Source organism: Ranitomeya variabilis, chromosome 2 (genome assembly GCF_051348905.1).
Source record: "Ranitomeya variabilis isolate aRanVar5 chromosome 2, aRanVar5.hap1, whole genome shotgun sequence".
Lineage (NCBI taxonomy): Eukaryota > Metazoa > Chordata > Amphibia > Anura > Dendrobatidae > Ranitomeya > Ranitomeya variabilis.
The window spans coordinates 1,000,163,426-1,000,185,416 of NC_135233.1; the positions used below are offsets into that span (position 1 = coordinate 1,000,163,426).

At 45.9% G+C, this 21,991-nt stretch overlaps 2 protein-coding genes across 5 annotated transcripts in view; one reads left to right on the plus strand and one right to left on the minus strand.

Moving 5' to 3' along the window:
* SPHKAP (SPHK1 interactor, AKAP domain containing) overlaps positions 1–21,991 on the plus strand; it is a 450,379-nt gene that overhangs the window by 373,017 nt on the left and 55,371 nt on the right. The window lies entirely within an intron of this gene.
* Positions 386–9,373, minus strand: LOC143810110 (zinc finger MYM-type protein 1-like). The gene is made up of 4 exons (XM_077293006.1): positions 8,949–9,373; positions 7,253–7,323; positions 5,765–5,832; positions 386–3,270 (listed from the first exon to the last, which is right to left on the minus strand). Exon 4 carries the CDS (start codon positions 3,208–3,210, stop codon positions 484–486), a length of 2,727 nt encoding a protein of 908 aa, XP_077149121.1. The 5' UTR covers positions 3,211–3,270; positions 5,765–5,832; positions 7,253–7,323; positions 8,949–9,373; the 3' UTR covers positions 386–483.

The following is a 21,991-nucleotide window of genomic DNA, read 5'->3' on the forward strand; positions in this document are numbered from 1 at the left end:
GAATTAAGTGCAAAATTTAAGTGCAAATAAAACAAGAAACAAACAAACAAACAAAGAAAACAAACACATATAACCAATCAGTACAACGAATATAAGGTGATTTTGTGAGGTCAGAAAAACAATCAAAAACAGAGTATTGCACACAATCTATGGAACTGAACCATAATAATAAATACGTATTTACAAAAATGTAACAACAGTGCACACTAAGTTAAGAACTGAGCCCCAATCTTAAAAAGGGACATAATTATAAATATAAGCAAAACAAACACTGTGCCAATAACTGAGGCCTAATATTAAAGGGCCATTCAAATCTGGAGTACAGATAGGTGAAAATCCCATAACTGAAACATTAACTGATATGTTACATTTCTCTAATGTTTATGACATTGGGTCAGTAAACCCACAGTCAGGCAAGGCCACTCATCCAAAATAGAGGGGGACGTATGTGGCAATAATAGACTAATGTAAAATTGTCTACGGTTACATTTGTGGAACAGGCAGTCGTCTTACCTTCTGTTTCGCAAAATCTGTTATCAGATCTTTAAAATTCAGGCGTCTGGCAAGCTCATGTTCAATCGATAGCAGGGCTAGGCTGTTCAATCGTTGTTCTGTCATGGTAGAGCGCAGATAGTTCTTGACCAATGAGAGTTTGCTGAATGCTCTCTCTCCTTCTGCGACTGAAAGTGGTAGGGTGATGAAAATTCTGAGAGCAATACACACCTCTCCAAATATTCCTTGCAGCTCAAATTTGTAGATGGCATTTAGCAAATCCAGTGGACCCATGTTGTCAGTAAATGTAGCTTCATAAACTTTCCGAAGATGTTGCAGCTCAGAGAGTAACGATGATGTTAAATCTTCAGGGTATGCAGCTATCAATTCTTCAGTGGATGCCACCAGATTTTCTTCACTAATTGTCGTCATCTTAAGAATTGGAGCAAACAACTTGCAGATATCTTCCATCGATCTGAAGCGCTGGTGAAGATCCGATATTATTGTGTCCATTGCCACAAGAAAGACATTAACTTTGAAGTGCTCTTCAGGACTTGCAGCTTCATGATGCTTTGATCTTCTTTGGCGCAATTGTTGAGCATTCAATAGATCCTTTGGAATGCCCATACAATCAGCAACCAAACTGGCTTCAGAAAGCAGAGTGGGCCACTTTTCTCTAAGTAATTTCATTTCCTCTGAGAGAGCTTTAATGTTGGCAGCTCCGACTTCCAAGGAGACAGATCTAGACTGTAGTATTTTGTTTCTCTCCTCAAAACTGGTAAGAACTTTTACCCAAAATGTAGCCAAAACCACTGCCCTGAAAGATGAAAAATAGTCAGAGAGACCTTCAGCTTCTGAATGTGCATCATTTGTGAGCTTTCCGGAAGAAATAACTTGATGAAGAGCCTTCAAAATACTTGGTAGGCTTTGAGCAACGGGACGTACAGCCTCTATTCTTGAGCTCCATCGGGTGTCACTTAGACCATGCAAAGACCTTCCAACTACTTCAAGCAAGGTGTTCCATCTCTCAGGGCTGTTGCTAAACAGAATGTATAGACGGTTTACACTTCCAAAAAAAGTCTTCATTTCTGGGCAGCTTGCAGCAGCATGAACACCCACGAGGTTTAAAGAATGGGCAGCACAAGGAGAAAAGAGAGCTCTTGGAAATTTCTCTAGAATTTTAGCCCTCACACCTTTAATCCTACCAGACATGTTTGCCCCATTATCATATCCCTGGCCTCTGCAGTCTTTAAGGTCAATGGCATGCTCATGCAGTCTTGATATAATCATGTCTGCAATTTGTTCTCCAGTCTTCTTAAAAAAATCAAAAAATTCCAAAAACCTTTCTTGCACATGCCAAATTCCTGTTTGGGGGTCTCTGGATACATACCTTAAAACTATTACATTCTGTTCAGTGTGTGAGACATCTGGAGTAGCATCACAAATAACAGAAAAATAAATTGCTTCTTTCCTTTCTGAAAGTATGGCATCCAGGACATGTTTTCCACAAATATTTATAAATTCGTTTTGTGTTGCCCAAGATAGATAATGAGCTGGCATTTTTTTTCCCTTTTCTTGACTAATCTTTACCTTTTCTAGGTGCTCTTTTAGAACACTGTCATATCTTGACAAGATTTCCAGTGTTCCAAGAAAATTTCCATTATGTAGGTCTCCAATTCTCTGTGATGTTCCCCTGAAAGCCATGTTGCGTGAAGCTAAATGCAGTGTCACATCCAAAAGTCTTTCTAGAAGAGACACAAGCCTCTCTGCTTCCTTTGCTAAACTTCTTTGCATCTCGAAGTCAACACCATGGCCAACTTGGGCCTTTTGGCGTGTTCTCCAACTCCAGTAGTGCTTCCTGTGCAGTGCACTATGTTCATGCTCTGGTAGCTTGAGGTACAGACGATGCCATTTGGAAACCATAGGATTAAAACCTTCTTTCCGGCAAAGGATGCTTCTTTTATCATCTGAAAATGCCATACATGTAACACAATACATTACCTTCCTACTTGGGCTCCATCGTAGCCAATCCCTTATACATTTTTCACGGCCATTAGATGACTTTGCATATAGGAGAAAGTCACTAAAGGAATGGTCATCAACATCCTTAGGCAAAGATTTTACCATCTGCTTCAATTCTTCTTCATTTGAAAGCCCTGAAAGAACGATCTTCTCCCGTTCCTTATCCTTGATGTCATCTGGCCACATGGCTGGGTCTTTCCAATTAATTTCGTCTTCGCCTCCGCCTCCGTCTTCGTCTCCGTCTTCGCCTCCGTCTTCGCCTCCGTCTTCTTCTGTTACCAGAGTGCACGTCTCTGGAAAAAGAGTCTCTGCACTCTGGCTGCAAGATGGTTCTTCACACACATGTTCAATAATGGAACTTGAACATGAAGGCATTTCCTCTTTTTCCATCTGTATACAAACAGTGGAAGAGAGCATTTTGTGAGAAGGACTGGGAGAAAGTGACATGGTTGTGGACCATGTTTCTGCACATTCTTCTGTTTCCACATCAGTTGGCATAGTTGGAGCCTCTTCTTGCATTACTGAAGAAAAGCTTGACGAGGCAGCCGGTTCACCAGTGTCATCATCACCTCCCTTGGTGCTTTGTGGCTTTTTAAAGTAATGAGATAAAAAGCTTTTCTTTTTAAGCCTTTCCTCCTCTTCATTACGATCCCTTTTCTCCTTTCGTTTTTGAGAGCCTGATTTATGTTTGTACATCTTTCTTGGTCCAAGTACAAACAATTACAGATTACAAGGTGATTTGTAAACGAGGATTACCTACATGTAAGAATTCCAAATCAAAATTAACTTGGAAATTGCAACACTTCATCATCATACACTGGTTCGGGGATGTCAAATAAGATTTAAATAACAGTCTAAAACAGATGCTTTGTTTTTTGTCACCATTGACTCAAGTTACTCAACGGTGACAAGAACAAGTGGAAGTGCTGCAGTTTACCTACGCTACGAAGTGCAGTCATTTTGACTGGCAAAAAAAAAAAAACGCTTTGCTGACCGTTTATTTTGGGCTGTCAAAATGATGAGTCACCTGGATTGATTGCTGCCCTGGTTCCAGGAGAGGGATTCCTGGAGTAAGCAAAGGCCTGTGGCCAGAAGTAAGTGGTAAGCGCCACTTACACAGCAGAACAAGGGGCAAACCGTGTGTAGGGTCGCAGAGTGAGCAGAAGTGACAACTCAACCAAGACTGCCTTGCTTGAGTCAATCCCCCCCCCAAGCAATAAGTTATCACTTATCCTTGGATGGAGGCCAAGTTCACATGTTCAGTATTTTAAATCACTTCTTTATAAGCCAAAATCAAACGTGGTACAGAGGAAAAGTATAATACAAACAAGTCACCAGTTCAGTATTTATAAGCCAAAGTCAGGAGTTGGTGATAAATGCAGATGTAAAATACTGGCCAAATACAGAACATGTCCTTAGTTTAGGCGATTCATTTTATTCACCAGAGAACCTGTATAAGTGTATAACTGATACTGTCAAATAGAATAGTCACATGACAAGGAGAGGTTAAATGTTCAAGTAATTAATCTGTATTGGACCAGATACAATCTATGAGAACATCGTTGAGGCTCTCATATACTTGCATTGAGAGCTTATGACTAGAGATGAGTGAATTTGTTCAGGTCCCCACTTATTCTTCAAGCTATAGCGCTTACCGAATAAGCTACAGCAGCAACCCGGATACATGGACTGGAGCACCACAGCTGCATGTGTCACGGCTGTGTCATCGTCACAGCACATGCATGGAGCCCAACACACAGGCTGTCGATGCATGTGTTGTGACTGTCACACAGCCGCGACACCTGCAGCGCCAAACATCTGATCATCGGGATTCGGGAGCGCTCCCGTTATCTGGGTTACTGCTGTAGCTTAATTGGTAAGCGCTACAGCTTGCCGAATACGCAAGGTCACGAACAAATTCGCTCTACTCTACTTATGACATAGCTTCTGACTTCCAGCCAGTCAGAACCTGCACTTACAAGGTGGCACCGAAATACCAGAGTGGCGCTGAAAATTTATGAATATGTCGGACGGTGAGTATGAGAGGGAACTTTGGTTTAATGGGGCTGTCAGCATAGAGTGACTGTTCAAAAAAAGGTATTCCATTCAGCTTCACAGCGGAGCCAATCATTTACGTTCACCTTGCCACCTTCATGTTTTCCCTCTATGTCCATCCGCTCTCCTTCACTAGACAGTTCTGGCTTCATATCAATGGAGAAGGTTGGAGATAGAGGGAAACCAAGCAAGTGGGAAGATGTACTTAAATGGTTGCCCACCGGGAAGCACCAAGTACCTTGACTTAAGGTACCGTCACACTGACCAACTTCACAACGATATTGCTAGCGATCCGTGACGTTGCAGCGTCCTGGATAGCGATATCGTTGTGTTTGACACGCAGCAGCAATCTGGATCCTGCTGTGACATCGTTGGTCGGAGCAGAAAGTCCAGAACTTTATTTCGTCGCTGGATCTCCCGCAGACATCGCTGAATCTGCGTGTGTGACGCCGATTCAGCGATGTCTTCACTGGTAACCAGGGTAAACATCGGGTTACTAAGCGCAGGGCCGCGCTTAGTAACCCGATGTTTACCCTGGTTACCAGTGTAAATGTAAAAAAAACCCCCACTACATACTTACATTCCTCTGTCTGTCGCGTCCCTCGGCGTTCTGCTTCTCTGCACTGTCAGCGCCGGCCAGCCGTAAAGCAGATTACAGCGGTGACGTCACCGCTGTGCTTTACGGCCAGCCGGCGCTCACAGTCAGTGCAGGAAAGCACAGCGACGGGGGACAGACACTGGAATGTAAGTATGTAGTGTTTGTTTGTTTTTTACATTTACACTGGTAACCAGGGTAAACATCGGGTTACTAAGTGGAGCCCTGCGCTTAGTAACCCGATGTTTACCCTGGTTACCAGGGGACTTAGCATAGTTGGTCGCTGGAGAGCTGTCTGTGTGACAGCTCTCCAGCGACCACACAGCGACGCTGCAGCGATCGGCATCGTTGTCTAGACCGCTGCAGCGTCGCTAAATGTGACGGTACCTTTAGGTGAACCAAAACTTATAAGTTACTGGATGAGCCTGAGCTGCTGCCTGATGTTATAATTGGGCATTTGGTTTTGCAGCAAGTCAGGATCATCCAGTAGCTTATACATTGCTGTTGGGGAGGAGGAAGGTAAGGGGGAAGGTATGACTATCATACAATCACATACTGATATGGTGAACAAACGAATATATAGACTTGTTATTTACTCACAGCTGGAGTTGCCGCCACGCTCACCACCCAGTCAAGAATAATGGTCCTCTTAGCCTGCCCACCTCAGCCTGCAAAACAAATAAATAAATAACTGGAAGGTGTATATTATTGCATATATAATCACTGGTTATACACTACCAAAAATTAACTATAAATTACATTAGAGCCATGAAGATAAAAAAATCTTATTTTTTCAAATGATTTTTGCCCCAATTTTTTTGGGTAACCAAGGATAACAGGAGAAATTTGACCCCAAAAGTTGTTGTGCCATTTGTCCTGAGTACGCTGACACCCCATATGCCGGAGTAAACCCCTGTTTGGGCACACGGGAGAGCTTGGAAGGGAAGGAACGCCGTTAGACTTTTTTAACGCAGAATTGACTGGAATTGAGATCGGACGCCATGTCGTGTTTGGAGAGCCCCTGATGTGCTTAAACAATGGAAACCCCCAATTCTAACTCCAACCCTAACCCCAACACACCCCTAACCATGATAGCCCCAACAACAACTATAGCCCCAACCCCAACTATAGCCCCAACTCTTATCCTAATGGGGACGTGGAAATAAATACATTTTTCTTATTTTATTATTTTTCCCTAATTAAGTGGGTGATAAAGGGGGGTTTGATTTACTATGTTTAGTGGGTTTTTATGTTTGTCAGCTGTCACATGCTAAAAGTTCTCTTTTTTATTGCCCCAAAAATTGTTTTTGCGTCTCCACATTTTGAGAGCTAGATTTTTTCCATATTTTGGCCCACGGAGTCATGTAAGGTTTTATTTTGGCGGGACAAGTCGACGTTTTTATTGGTACCATTTTCGGGCACATTACATTTTTTGATCGCTTTTTATTCCAATTTTTGAGAGGCAGAATGAATAAAAAACAGCTATTCATGAATTTCTTTTGGGTGGGGCGTTTATACCGTTCCATGTGTGGTAAAATTGATAAAGAAGTTGTATTCTTTGGGTCAGGGTCAGTACGGTTACATCAATACCTCATTTATATCATTTTTATGTTTTGGCGCTTTTAAACTATAAAAACTATTATAGAAAAAATTATTTTTGCATCGCTTTATTCTGAGTGACTGTCACAGCCGCGACACCTGCAGCTGGGTTCACCTTGCCACCTTCATGTTTTCCCTCTATGTCCATCCGCTCTCCTTCACTAGACAGTTCTGGCTTCATATCAACGGAGAAGGTTGGAGATAGAGGGAAACCAAGCAGGTAGGAAGATGTACTTAAATGATTGCCCACCGGGAAGCCCCAAGTACCGTCCTTGAGGTGAACCAAAACTTATAAGTTACTGGATGATCCTGAGCTGCTGCCTGATGTTATAATTGGGCATTTGGTTTTGCAGCAGGTCAGACAGGATCATCCAGTAGCTTATACATTGCTGTTGGGGAGGAGAAAGGTAAAGGGGGAAGGTATGACTATCATACAATCACATACTGATATGGTGAACAAACGAATACATGGACTTGTTATTTACTCACACAGCTGTAGTTGCCGCCGCGCTCACCACCCAGTCAAGAATAATGGTCCTCTCAGCCTTGCCCACCTCAGCCTGCAAAACAAATATGTTTGAATCCATGCAGCAAACAAACCCCCCCACCCCACCCCAGGGCCCTGTTTGAATCCGTGCACAGTGCAGGCAGCAAACCCCCCCCCCCCCCCGTTTTAATCCGTGCACGGTGCGGTGCAGCCAGCAAACCCCCCCCCCCCCGGGCCCTGTTTTAATCCGTGCACGGTGCGGTGCGGTGCAGGCAGCAAACCCCCTCGGGCCCTGTTTTAATCCGTGCACAGCGCGGTGCGGTGCAGGCAGCAAACCCCCTCGGGCCCTGTTTTAATCCGTGCACGGTGCGGTGCGGGCAGCAAACCCCCCCGGGCCCTGTTTTAATCCGTGCACGGTGCGGTGCAGCCAGCAAACACCCCCCCCCCCCCCCCCCCCGGGCCCTGTTTTAATCCGTGCACGGTGCGGTGCAGGCAGCAAACCCCCTCGGGCCCTGTTTTAATCCGTGTGCATACGGTGCGGTGCAGGCAGCAAACCCCCTCGGGCCCTGTTTTAATCCGTGCACGGTGCGGTGCAGGCAGCAAGCCCCCCCGGGCCCTGTTTTAATCCGTGCACGGTACGGTGCAGGCAGCAAACCCCCCCGGGCCCTGTTTTAATCCGTGTGCGTGCGGTGCAAGCAGCAAACCCCCCCCGGGCCCTGTTTTAATCCGTGCACGGTGCGGTGCAGGCAGCAAACCCCCCCGGGCCCTGTTTTAATCCATGTGCGTACGGTGCGGTGCAGGCAGCAAACCCCCCCGGGCCCTGTTTTAATCCGTGTGCATACGGTGCGGTGCAGGCAGCAAACCCCCCCCGGGCCCTGTTTTAATCCGTGTGCTGCACGGTGCGGTGCAGGCAGCAAACCCCCCAGGGCCCTGTTTTAATCCGTGTGCATACGGTGCGGTGCAGGCAGCAAACCCCCCCGGGCCCTGTTTTAATCCGTGTACATACGGTGCAGTGCAGGCAGCAAACCCCCCGGGCCCTGTTTTAATCCATGTGCGTACGGTGCGGTGCAGGCAGCAAACCCCCCGGGCCCTGTTTTAATCCATGTGCGTGCGGTGCAGGCAGCAAACCCCCCCGGGCCCTGTTTTAATCCGTGTACATACGGTGCAGTGCAGGCAGCAAACCCCCCGGGCCCTGTTTTAATCCATGTGCGTACGGTACGGTGCAGGCAGCAAACCCCCCGGGCCCTGTTTTAATCCGTGTGCGTGCGGTGCAGGCAGCAAACCCCCCCGGGCCCTGTTTTAATCCGTGCACGGTGCGGTGCAGGCAGCAAACCCCCCCGGGCCCTGTTTTAAACCATGTGCGTACGGTGCGGTGCAGGCAGCAAACCCCCCCGGGCCCTGTTTTAATCCATGTGCATACGGTGCGGTGCAGGCAGCAAACCCCCCCGGGCCCTGTTTTAATCCGTGCACGGTGCACGGTGCAGGCTGCAAACCCCCCCACCCCGGCCCTGTTTTAATCTGTGCACCGTGCAGGCAGCAAAACCCCCCCGGGCCCCACCCCCGGGCCCTGTTTTAATCTGTGCATGGTGCAGGCAGCAAACCCCCCCGGGCCCTGTTTTAATCTGTGCACGGTGCAGGCAGCAATGCCCCCCCACGTCCGCCCCCACCCCCGGGCCCCCAGGTCCAGATGGTACTCACCCCCTGCTCGCCAGCCGCCTCCACTTGCTGCAGCCTGCAGGCTGCACGTACGGACCTGGCTGCCAGACAGTGTCCCCCCCGTCGCCTCGTCCGTCCGGTGACCGTGGTCCCCCGCCGGGTCCCTCGTCGTCCGGTGGTCCCCTCCCCCGCCTGCCTCTTCTCCTCCGCCGTCTGACTGGTCCTCCGCCGACCGCTGGTCCCCCGCTGCCGCCGGCGCCTGCCTCTTCTCCTCCGCCGGTCCCCCGCTGCCGCCGGCGCCTGCCCCTTCTCCTCCGCCGGTCCTCTTCTCCTCCGCCGGGTCCCTCGTCGTCCGGTGGTCCCCCGCTGCCTCTTCTCTGCTCCCTCCGCCGTCCACGTGGTGGCACATACACCGCCGCACGCTGCTCTGCTCCGGTCCCGGAATGAGGAAGTGGAGCAGGGCAGCGTGTGACGTCACTAACTTTCGGCGGGCGGGCCCATGATGCACCGTGGGCCTGGCCGCCTTAAAGGTACAAGGCTCATTTAGGCAGGCACAGCACAGTGGCAGCCGCAGCCTGAATAAAAATGTCAGGGGGGGCCCGAGCAGAGCGCGGACCGGACCGGCTGCCAGCGTGCTCGCTCGGGCCCCCCTTTTTGCTCCTCATCACCGGGCCCCATACGGCAGTGATGCCTGTAATGCCCTGATGGCGGCCCTGATGCTGGGTGTACAGATCCAGTGTGACAGGTTACTCTCACTATATATATGTGATATATGAGTAAAGGCTCCATCTCTGCTACAGTACAGTCTGATGATGCTGGGTGTACAGATCCAGTGTGACAGGTTACTCTCACTATATATATGTGATATATGAGTAAAGGCTCCATCTCTGTGCAGCATGCTTATCATGTATACAGACTTTGAGTGCATGTTAGATCCTGGGTCTCCAGTTTATTTTCCTTGCTGCACATATAATTTGTGTATGACTTCCAAATCCGTGCTTTATTTCTGGAGATATGGCAGCCTTTAGTCCTATTATGTTGCATGCTGTCCTGCCTGATATATCCACCCCCTTTTTCTATATATCTAAGATGGTGGATAGCACAAGTCTGAGTGCATTACCTGGAGCCTTACTATATATATATTATTAGGTGTCAATAAATATTCAGGGAGTAATTCAGCACATGGCGTGGTGGTGAGTGGGGCACTAATAATGCAGCATATGGCAGGCAGTGAGTGGACATAGCTCAGCACATGGCGGAGGCAGTGAGTGGGCACTAATAACTCAGCACATGTTGGGCAGTGAGTGGGCACTCCTAGTGTGATGCTGCACCTTGCTCTGGAGAACACATCATGGGCCCAGTTTTCAGCCCTGTCTATTGTATGTAGGTAGCGTGACTGACTGGGGACACAGACCTTGCAGTTTTCTGCACGTACACTTATGGCTGCATGCAGCTTATACTAGACCTACATATTATATTTTCTTACGATGTATGTGCAGCTGGTGGTTAGAGAGCCTGTCTGTAACTGCTGTAGAGGAGCAGGCGGCTTCTTTATTGTTACAGCATATAACACAGCATTGCCCATCATCGAATTTATCTGACCTTATGATGGGACATTTTCCAGTATCAACCTGTAATATACCTTGGTTGTAAACTTACATGGTGTTTTCATCTTCACTTCTCCCACATCTTGTGCAGTTGGGGGGGTCCTTGAAGTTGGTTATAAATTGGTCTGGGGGATCCATTGGGATATGGATTCCTCTTTTTGGAATTTAATTTGGTTCTTGATCTGGTGAATGGTGGAGGGGATTTTCAGCAAGGGTTTGTTGAATCCTCAGGAAGTTCAAGTGGAACCCTGTGGTTGTGGTGCTCCCGAGCTGGTGGGGTAACGGCTGGGAGTAATTGGTACATTTTATGTTCACTTTTTGTTTAGTAATCACCAGATCTTATGAGCTTCAAGGACTCCTCCCAGCATGTTAATGTTCTTTATGCTTTGATGTTTTATTGTATGCTGTTTTAATTCTTATATTGTCCCCTTCATATATTTGCAGGAATGGTGTATACCCACCGAGTGCTTAATTTTATATTACCTAAGATGGTGGATAGCACAGACTGAGTGGATTACCTGGAGCCGGGCAGTTGGGGGGGTCCTTGAAGTTGGTTGCAAATTGGTCTGGGGGATCCATTGGGATATGGATTCTTCCGTTTGGTATTAAATATGGTTCTGGATCTGGTGAAATGTGGAGGGGAGTTTCGGCAAGGGTTTGTCGGATCCTCAGGAAGTGCAAGTGAACATTGGAACCCTGTGGTTATGGTGCTCCCGAGCCAGTGGGATAACTTCTGGGAGTAATTATTGGTACATTTTATGTTCACTTTATGTTTGGTAATCGCCAGATCTTATGAGCTTCAAGGACTCCTCCCAGCGAGCTAAGGTTATTTATGCTTTGTTGGGTTATTGTATGTTTGTTTTTAATAAAGGTATTAAAGAAAAAAAAAAAAAAAAAAGCACTTATTTGTTTCTTTTTTAGTGGGTCCTTGAAGCTAATTATGATTTGGTCAGTAGGGGTAACCATCTCAGGTATGGACCCTCTGTTTAGGGGGGGTATTCATCATAGTATGACCCTTTGTGTGGAGGAGTAAACATCTCGGGTATGACCCCTGGATGGAGGGGTGTACATCATAGTATGACCCCCTGGTATGGAGGGGTAGCCATCTTTGGTATGGCCCCCTGGTGTGGAGGAGTGACCATCACAGTATGGCCCCCTGGTCTCCAGAAGCATTTATATCCTACAAGACCCAGTTAGGGTAAAGTCCCTGTGGACATGGCAATCATATTCTACATGCCTACAAATTAAATTGGGTCCTATGAGCTAGGAACAATAGCTTAAAAAAAAAAAAAAAAAAGGCATGCATTTCAATACAATCGTTAGCTTCAAGGACGCTCTCTTTTTTCATGTGACTTGAGAATGCTGAGGCACAGATTTTGACTGTTTATATTGACCAACTCTTGTTTCTTTCAAGGTTGTCCTCTGGACAATGCAGTAATCTGGGGAATTAAACTGAAGAGCAATGTACCTAATATGGGTGCCCTGGAGTCAGTGGGAGTGACTAAGGGAAAAGTAATAAAGTGCATCTCGATGCCCTTGAGCCAGTGGGAGCGGCTAAGGGTGAAGAAATCAAGCGCATTAACACGAAGGGCGATGTGCCTATTCCCAATGCCTTTGTCCCAGTTGGAGAGGGTTAATGGTATTTGTTATCAAATGCCTGTAAAGCAATTAACAATGGCGTGGCAAGGTTATTAATAATGCCTTTGTAGAATTTTCTGCTATAGGCTTATTTCATTTACTATGTCCAAATATTACAGAAATTGTTCAAATTATTTAATGATCGGTTATAATGTTGATATTATATTGTGTATGGCTTTTAATTTCTCCTTGTTTATAATATCTTTCTCTTTATATACACTCATCACTTTTTGGGTAGTAATAGTAAGTGGGTTTAAGAATTGGTTACTACACAGCCCAGCAACTGTATGTAATGGTGGTTTCTAGAACTAAAATCTGTGAATTAGTGAGTTATTAGAGCTGGCTACAATACATGCGGTATAATAGTTTTTGAGGCATGACAGATGTCATTATACAGGTAGTCAGACTGTGGCTACCCCTTTATTATGGTTTAGTTTCTGCATTACCCATTATAGGATCCACATTGCAGCATGTTTAGCGGCTGTTATTTTGCTGTAGTTACCGTATTATTGATCATAATTTGGTAGTGTTGCATTGTTAAAATTAATCTGTAGTCCTGGAATTTTGTTACTTATATGCACAGTCTTTCCATAGCATGCAGAACTCGTTGATGACTTTATTAGGCATGGGTGATGGGGGTCGAGTCCATTCAAGGTGTCAAATGGCCTCGCTGGTGGCGGTTTAGGAGTCAGGTGGAAGTTGCAGACAAGTTAAGGTGGACTCATTTTAACTAATAGAGGATGTAAAACCTCATGGTGGTGAGCAGGCTCGGCTTTGGTGGCCAGCCTCAAGGACGTTGTAATGGTAACATCAATCAGGGGCGGGCACAGTGGTTAAGCACAGGAGTGAGGATAATAGGGTCATTGGTGCCCTGAAAGTTTACTGGCTCTGCTTGAATGGCAAGCCAGTGCGTGCCGCCCCTTTATGGCTGTCTGTCCTGGTGCTGTATGTCAGACAGATGGGGATATCGCAGTACTTGTGAATCCCAATGTACTAGCACTCCACCTGACTCCTACTGTGATTATTTAATCCTGTGATTTGAATAAAAGCTGTGGCCATTTTGACAACCAAAATAATGTGTTTTGTGTATTTATTTTAGTACCTAGGTTTACAGTAGTTATGGTGGTTTTAAGAAGGAGTGGGGTCCATCCCATATCCAAAAGTCAAGAAACCACCGGAGACTAGATGGAGGTGGACATGACTTGGGGATGGGTGGACCGAGAACTCCTGCAGCTTTTGTTTGTATTGCGGTGTAGATTTTAAACAAGAGTGTTGTTGCTTTAAGAGGAAGTTTAGATGTTTGTGCCTGGTGTATTACTGTGAGGAGGGTGGGGCTTATATAGGGGAGGCAACTCTGGCTCTCCCTCTCTCTCTCACAGGATGGACAGGAGGAAACATTACCCGCCCTCCCGCCCTGTTTATAATCTTTGTCCTTAAACTTTTTAATTATTGCTTGTATAATGATAAATGTTTTATTGTATTTTTGAATTTGTCATTGTATATCTTGTACCATGTTCAATTGTATATTGGCTATAAAGAGTTATTATTTGTGGTAACCTTCTAAGCCCAAGGGAAGGGCAATCCTTCAGCCATGGTTCCCTGGAGGTTTCCTCCACAGGGGGTTTTTCCTCTCCTGAGCGCTGTAGGATGACTCTTTGTGAGTCGGGGGTTTGCCAAGTTTAGTCCCATTAATGCTTTTGCAGGGACTTCTAGTTTTTAAGTTTACAAAAATGATTTCATTATTTATAAAAAAAAAAAAAAAAAAAAAAAAAGGTGTCAAATGAGACTTGGAATATTTAACCCGTCAGGGCTTTGTGGTTTAGGAGTCAGGTGGAAGTTGCAGACAAGTTAAGGTGGACTCATTTTAACTAATAGAGGATGTAAAACCTCATGGTGGTGAGCAGGCTCGGCTTTGGTGGCCAGCCTCAAGGACGTTGTAATGGTAACATCAATCAGGGGCGGGCACAGTGGTTAAGCACAGGAGTGAGGATAATAGGGTCATTGGTGCCCTGAAAGTTTACTGGCTCTGCTTGAATGGCAAGCCAGTGCGTGCCGCCCCTTTATGGCTGTCTGTCCTGGTGCTGTATGTCAGACAGCTGGGGATATCGCAGTACTTGTGAATCCCAATGTACTAGCACTCCACCTGACTCCTACTGTGATTATTTAATCCTGTGATTTGAATAAAAGCTGTGGCCATTTTGACAACCAAAATAATGTGTTTTGTGTATTTATTTTAGTACCTAGGTTTACAGTAGTTATGGTGGTTTTAAGAAGGAGTGGGGTCCATCCCATATCCAAAAGTCATGGGCCTGCACCAGGGGAACATGTCAGTGAAGTGAGTATTCACCTCCTCAGATTGGTAAGTATTCACTGTCACATCTACACATATGACAATGTATATTTTCCCTTTTTCAGACCACTTCTTCTACAGCGGAAGAGACTGGGCAAGAGACTGGGCAGGAGCAGCGTAGTCACGGCCGGGCAACACGGCGGCATCGTGTAAGTATAGCTGGCTGAATGTGTATTGTATCCTCACTTTACAATTCTTGAATCTTCATTTCTTTCTACTTCTCTCTTTCTTTCCCTTCTGCTTCAGCACCAGTGTTTTTTTTTACTTCAATATTCATGCCATTCCTCTGATTCTGTTTTCTGTCTTCCGTATGTGAATGCCTCCAATATTAATGTCCTTTTTGTTGTTAGGTTCCAGAAGGGGATGAGGACCTCATTGAGAATGAACACCTTATCTCCCTGGTTCATGAGCGAGTCGCATTGTGGGACACCCGGGATCCACTGCACGCCAACAATGTGACGATCCGGAGGCTTTGGAATGAGGTGGCCGCAGCGTTGTGGGATGGCTGGGCCAATGCCCCGGCTCGGGTCCGTTCTGCATTTGGTAAGTATCGCAATGCAGTGTGATGTAGTCAATACCTTGGCCATGCTCACACAACTGTGTATGATGAGAGAAAGTCATTACTTTTTCACAGCACATACAGTTGTGTGACCACGGTCAAAAGACCATTGTCCTAACTATTATGTTTTGTTTTGTCAACAGTGTCAAAAGTCAAAACACGTTGGCGATCGATGAAGGACTGCTTCAACAAGGACCTGCGTCAAGAGGGCCAGCTTCCAAGTGGTTCTGCAGCAAGGATACGCAAATACATGTACCACCGCATCCTTGCGTTTTTGAGACCGGTCCTTGCACGAAGAACGTAAGTATATTGGTTAAAAAAGAAAAATAAAAGTTGTGTATAATGCTAGTTTTTTTGGGTCAGTATTTTGAATCAGTATTTGTAATCCAAAACCATGAGTGATTGATACATGCAGAAGTGGGGTACGTGTTCTTTGAATACTTTCCCTCACATAGTTCCTCTCCAGGTTTTGGCTTACCAATACTGATTTGAAATACCGAGCAAATACTGACAGTGTGACGGCAGCCTACACAACAGATCTATAGTCATCAAGTCAGGTGTCAGAAATAATGAATTCAGGATGCCAATGGCTCCTCAATTCATTTCTCCTGGCACTTGTCCTGGTGAGTATACAGGTGGCTTGCTTGTATAGAGATATGGCTTGTATTGCCTCCATCGTCTCTTCATATTTTACATCAGTTGGTCGATGCATGCAGAAGTAGAGCATGTGGTTTTATGAAACTTTTATTCCTACTGTTGAACTCCTGGCTTGCAAATTCTGATGTAAAATTCACTCCAAATAGTGCTAGTGTGACCTTTCCCTATCTGAATGTTTATCTAACTGTTGAGTTATCTTTTTGTAAATGTTTTGTAATAATTTTTTTTTTTTTTTCGCAGCACTTGGAGCTCCACTGTTGGCCCAGGTTCTGGAGCAGTCCTTCATCAGTCAGCCACGGACCCGTCCCAGCCATCCTCCAGCGCTGCAGCAAGTGGGCCTGCCACACAACCTGGAGACCAGGAAGCTGGTCCATCAGGTGTTCCCCTTCCCCAGTCCTCTGCCTCTAGCCAATTTTTTATGGGCTCCTCCCGGCAGCGGCAGAGGGCCGCGGACAGGTCACTCATGCCCGAGTTTTTGCACTTGAACTCGGTCTTCCATGAGGGACTCAAGGCGATGGGTGACCGACTGGATAATGCCATTAGTCATATGAGCACACGTATCCAGGAGGTTACCACAGCCCTTGCCCAAGAGAAAGCCGACCTCCAGAGGCCAGCACATCATTTTTTTAATCAGATAGAACAGGGCATGTCGGAACACCTTAGTCCTGAGCTCCAGATTACTGTTATGCAGGCCTGCAATGCTGCTTACGTGCAGGCTATGCAGCAGAGTCGGTATTTTCAGCAGACAGTGGGGGCATTTCCAACAGTGCCCACACTGTCACGCTTTACATCAATGCCGACATCTGCTGCATACCACTGCACGGCCACCTCCATTCCAAACACTGCCGGACCGTATTATAGCACCACCACCATGCCCAGTGCAGTGGGTCAGCCCACCGCCACCACCATGACAACTGCTGCTCCTGCTTGGGCCTCCTCCACTGCCACCACCATGCTGCCGCCGCAGGACCCTGGCCTGGCATTCCCCGCTACCACCACAAGAGTTCCGCCGCAGGACCCTGGCCGGCGTTCCCCGCTACCACCACAAGAGTTCCGCCGCAGGACCCTGGCCTGGCGTTCCCCGCTACCACCACAAGAGTTCTGCCGCAGGACCCTGGCCTGGCGTTCCCCGCTACCACCACAAGAGTTCCGCCGCAGGACCCTGGCCTGGCGTTCCCCGCTACCACAACAAGACTGCCATTGCCGGACCCTGCCCTGGCGTTTCCTGGCACCACCACAAGACTGCCGTTGCCGGACCCTGCCCTGGCGTTTCCTGGCACCACCACAAGACTGCCGTTGCCGGACCCTGCCCTGGTGTTCCCTGCCACCACAACAACGAACCCGCGCCAAACAAGGAAGGGGAAAGGCAAAAAAAAGCAAAAAACAATAGCTATCCCTCCCCCCTCACCTCCCAATGTGTCTGTAATGTCTGGTTTGTCTCACCCTTCCAGTGTGTCTCAGCCCTCTCATGTGTCTAGCCCAATCCCGGAATTTCCTGACCCCAGCAGTTTCATAGCGCCTTCTCCTGCCACCCCTATGTCGGCTACAATAAGCCAGACCTCACAACTGGACACCCCACAATATCGGCTCTCAACCCCAAGCAGGTGCAGTTAATTTTTTTGTTTTTGTGTGTTTAATAAACCTGTGTTTTGCCCCAATAAGGTTTGGTTAATTGTGTATTTCGCCGCTGTCACCACACACCGTGCGCCAATAACAAATAATGCGTCAAACACTTTTTTGGGGGCCACCTCCAACCTCCAGTACTTAATTAGCAGAACACTGAAGCTTGGTGTGTGTTTGGTTGAGAGATATGAGGTTGCCCCCAAAAATAACACTTGTATTTTCTCCAAAAACAGTTCTTTCTGTTTACTCCGGGACTTTTGGTCGCACACAGAAGACAAAATGGTGGTAATACACAGCACAAGTATACTCAACAGGTCGTGTCTTATCAGAAACATTATTTATGACCCCTTACCTGCTGATTTTAGAAATGCATTGTATTACCTCCATTTTATCTTATGGGTACATATACATATATTTCACACAAAGTGAAGGGACAATGTACGTCATACATGGCATATCTATACTCACCCGGACAAGTGTCAGGAAAAATGAATTCAAGAGCAATTAGCATCATGAATTCATTAGTTCAGACACCTGACTTGATGACTATAGATCTGTGGTTTAGGCTGCCGTCACACTCTCAGTATTCGCTCTGTATTTTACAGCACTATTTGTAAGCCTAAACCTGGAGTGAAACTATGTGAGGAAAAGTTCAATAAACACATATGCACCACTAAAAGCATTTAACAACCACTCCTGGTTTTGGCTTACAAATACTGATGTTAAGTACTGGACAACTACTGCGACAATAACAGACATCGTCTAGACAGTCTGCGGCAAATAGCTAATGGTGAACCAAGACAGCACTCAATGACGTCAACAACCTAAGCCCCAAAACCCAAAGTGGTTTGTTAAGGAAATAGATAGGAGACATGGTGAAGAAAGTAAAACACAATTATTTTATTATAAAAAACATTAACATTTCAAACATAACTTTGCAGACCCGAAGCCAGCAGTACATTTTACACCATATTGTCCTGCCATGGCACACGTCCAATTTCAGAATCAAAAAAGGCTGCAAATTGGTCCCGCATGTGGCCTACTTCAACTGTTGACCGCAGCGGGTGATGACGGTAATTAGGCAAAGGGTTTGCAACAGGTTCATCAAGTTCTATGGTGGGTCGCTCCTTAGCCAGAATGAAATTGTGGAGAACCACACAGGCTTTAACCACCTCATCCACTGTCTCCATTTTTAGATTTATTGCAGTTGCTAGAATGTGCCATTTGGACACCATAATCCAAAAGGCACACTCTACTGTTCTGCGTGCCCTGGTTACTCTGTAGTTATAGATCTGTTTTGTGCGGTTCAAGTCCCGACTTGAATAGGGCTTCAGTAGATTTTCACTCATCTGAAAGGCCTCATCCCCAACCATTACAAATGGCAGCGGTGGGCCTTGAGTGTAGGGGAGTGGTCGTGGCTGTGGGAAATTAAATTTTTTGCCATAAACACGTCGCCCCATATCAGAGTTTTTAAAAGTCTGTGAATCGTTGCCACGGCCAAAAGCACCAGTGTCCACAGCAATGAAGCGACAGTCCGCATTGGCTATTGCCATAAGAACTACTGAAAAATATTTTTTGTAGTTGAAGAACTGTGATCCCGTTCTGGCTGGTTTGATAATCCGGATGTGCTTCCCATCCACCGCACCCAAACAGTTGGGAAAATCACAAACAGTCCAAAATTTTTCAGCAATTTCTTTCCACATGTCCTCCGTGGGTATGGGTATAAATTCCTCACAGAGAACGTTCCATAAAGCCCGGCAGGTGACAAAAACAATTCCGGACAGCGTGGAAATCCCAAGGCGGTACTGGAAATGAAGAGATGACAAGCTCTCTCCAGTTGCAAGAAATCTGTAGAAAGAATAAATAATTTACAAAAAAGCCAAAAATACATGTCAGACATGCAAAAATTATGGGTAGCTTTTGTTTAGAATTATTACGTACCTTAAGGTAACCAGGAGACGTTCCTCTGGTGGAATGGCTCTACGGAGCTGTGTGTCCTGTCTCCGGATGGCTCCTTGGACACGATCAAGCAAATCCCGGAAAGAGTCTTGTGACATCCTGGTATATTCCGGGAATTTTTCTGGGTTCTCATCGAGCTCACCATACAGGGTGTGATATGCACCACGGCTCTCCCGCAGTTCTACAATGGGGTGTTGCCAAAACCGCCTACGCCGTGTCCTTCTCTGTCTTTCCCGGTTTCGGTGTTGCTCCCAAGCAAACGCACATGCCAGAAAAATCTTGATGCTCAGATCCAGTTTGAAGTAAAAGCTATCCATGTGAAGATCCATCTTGTCACAGGATACAGGAGCAAAATCTGAAGATTTCAGCTGTCCTAGGGTCTATATATAGATTTCACATAATACACGCCCTCTGTAGTCCCATTGGCTGGTTCTTGTGATCTAGATTTTTCTCTAGTAAATTTTTGCGACATGCGCACAAAAAACGCAAACGCATGGAAAACGCACGCAAAAGCATGTAAACGCAGCGTTTTAATGACGCATGCGGTAACCGTAAGCGGTTTTAAAATGCTGCGTTTACACGCGTTTTCATGCGTTTTTCGTGTCCTTGCGTTTGCGGATTAAACGCTGCAGATTAAAACGCAAATGTGAAAGTAGCCTTACATGGTAAAAGCAGCAACTGCTTCACACAGTAGACGGTGTATGAAAGGGGAAAGCGGCAGAGTGGTCACATTGACCAGAAGAGGCATGGATAGAAGCTGGATACCGGGGAAGAAAGCGATCAGAAAGCATTCCAATACACTTTCATTATATTACATATATAATTAGGAAAAAAAATTGGTGAGACATCTTTTAAACAAGAAAATATCATAAAATGGGCAAAACATTAATCCATTTTACATAAACTGAAAGTAATCATCTCTATTTTGATAATACATATAGACATTTTTGGAGCAATGTCATATTCCTTGTTTATTTATGAGCATTGTACAGTCATGCTCAGTGATTTGCATTGTAAGATGAATTTCAGAGTTTTGATGCATAATTACTTGAAGCATAACCCATGCCATGACAATCTGAGATTTTTCGGTCCCCAAAATCTGCTTTGTGTGCTGTTGTTGATCTTTGGCTTCTAACAAGCCTTGATAGTCAGTGGCCGCCAGGATTCTTTCTCATGGGTTGGAGAGCCAAATGTTGGCCATCAATGCCCATGGATTGTTCTCAAAACATTAAGATATCACCTATCCATAGAGTTCAGGAATTTTTACGGATCCCTGTGAATCTAATATGCTGGGTGTTGATCCTGAGATTGTGGCCCTACAACTCAGGAATTGCTGACAGTCTTGAATGGAGCAGAAGTGCATACGCTTGATCTCATCTACATTCATTGTCTATGACTTTGCATGAAATAGTGGAATCATGTGCTTGGTTTTTCTCTGGGGAGGTTGTGATGACACATCGTGTGAGAGAAGTCAAGCAACAGAGGGGACCACCAGACTCCGACGTGGCAGTCCCTCCCCCACAAGCCAGGCCTTTCATCTGACTGATAGACTGATAACTGACTCTTATATTCTGCATACTTTGCCCTACCACTATCGTATTTGCATATCTGCCCATTGTACACGTATAACCATTGTGTATATAGTGTTTTGTCTACACTCCCTGACAGAAGTTATGTCGCTTATCCATGTTATGTAAATAAAAGCTTATAGCCTGACGTTAAATTCAGCCATTGGTTGTATAAATTATTCTTTTGAAAGCTGAAACCCTCTAAAATGTTGTTTAGGTTAAGAAAATAAATTGGCATCAATGCAGAAATATTGATCAGTTAATGGACACAGAATGGTTTGTGTGGGGTTCATCATGCTGTGTGGGGGCCATTATACTGTTTGGAGGGCTAAGGGGACAATTATACAGTGTGGTGATATGTGTGGTTGCGTTAAGTGTTTTGTTGGGGTCACAGTTGTGGGATCATACTGTGTTGGCCTGACCAATCACCATTCTTTCCCGGGGGAGTTGAGGTGGGCTACAGTGCCTGTGGAGGGTACTGTGGAGGAATTCTCGGTTGGGGTATCATACTGTGTTTGAAGGACAGTGAAAGGGGAATCTAAATCTTCCATATGAGGAAAATTACTTTGAAAGGACCCAGCCGAATATTTTTATTTTTTTTTATTTTTATTTTTTTTGGGGGGAGGGGAGCTTCCATGGCTCTTTTCCCCTGCTCATATCTGTAAATATTCCATTCTGTAATAATGTCTCATCCCATGTGACAAGATTTCATGGCTGAAGGTGCATGTAGACCAACAGTGTTTTTTTCTATTTTAATTGGGCTGCTCTTTTATCTCGATCCTCAAATCTCAGTTTAACATCTTATGCTACTGGAGCTGGAGTCTAGTCCGATATAATTCTGGTAACGGACCGGGCTTATAGCAAACGAGGAACTGGTTGCAGTCCTACCGGGCTGGCAGGGCTCTGTTTCACTGGTGCTAGTGAAAGGGGTCTCTCAGTCAGTGAGGGTTTTGAGCGAGTGGTGTAACACGTCGTCGGTCATATGGGCCACCCTCTCTCACTCCCCGTGCCTCCCTGTGTCAAGTTGACATTATGTATCTCCAGAGGGTGTGGAACATCACGTTGGTAAAAGTGGGGAGACTGTACCGCGTGATCCCCGAGGTATTAGTGACGTCAGGCAGGCT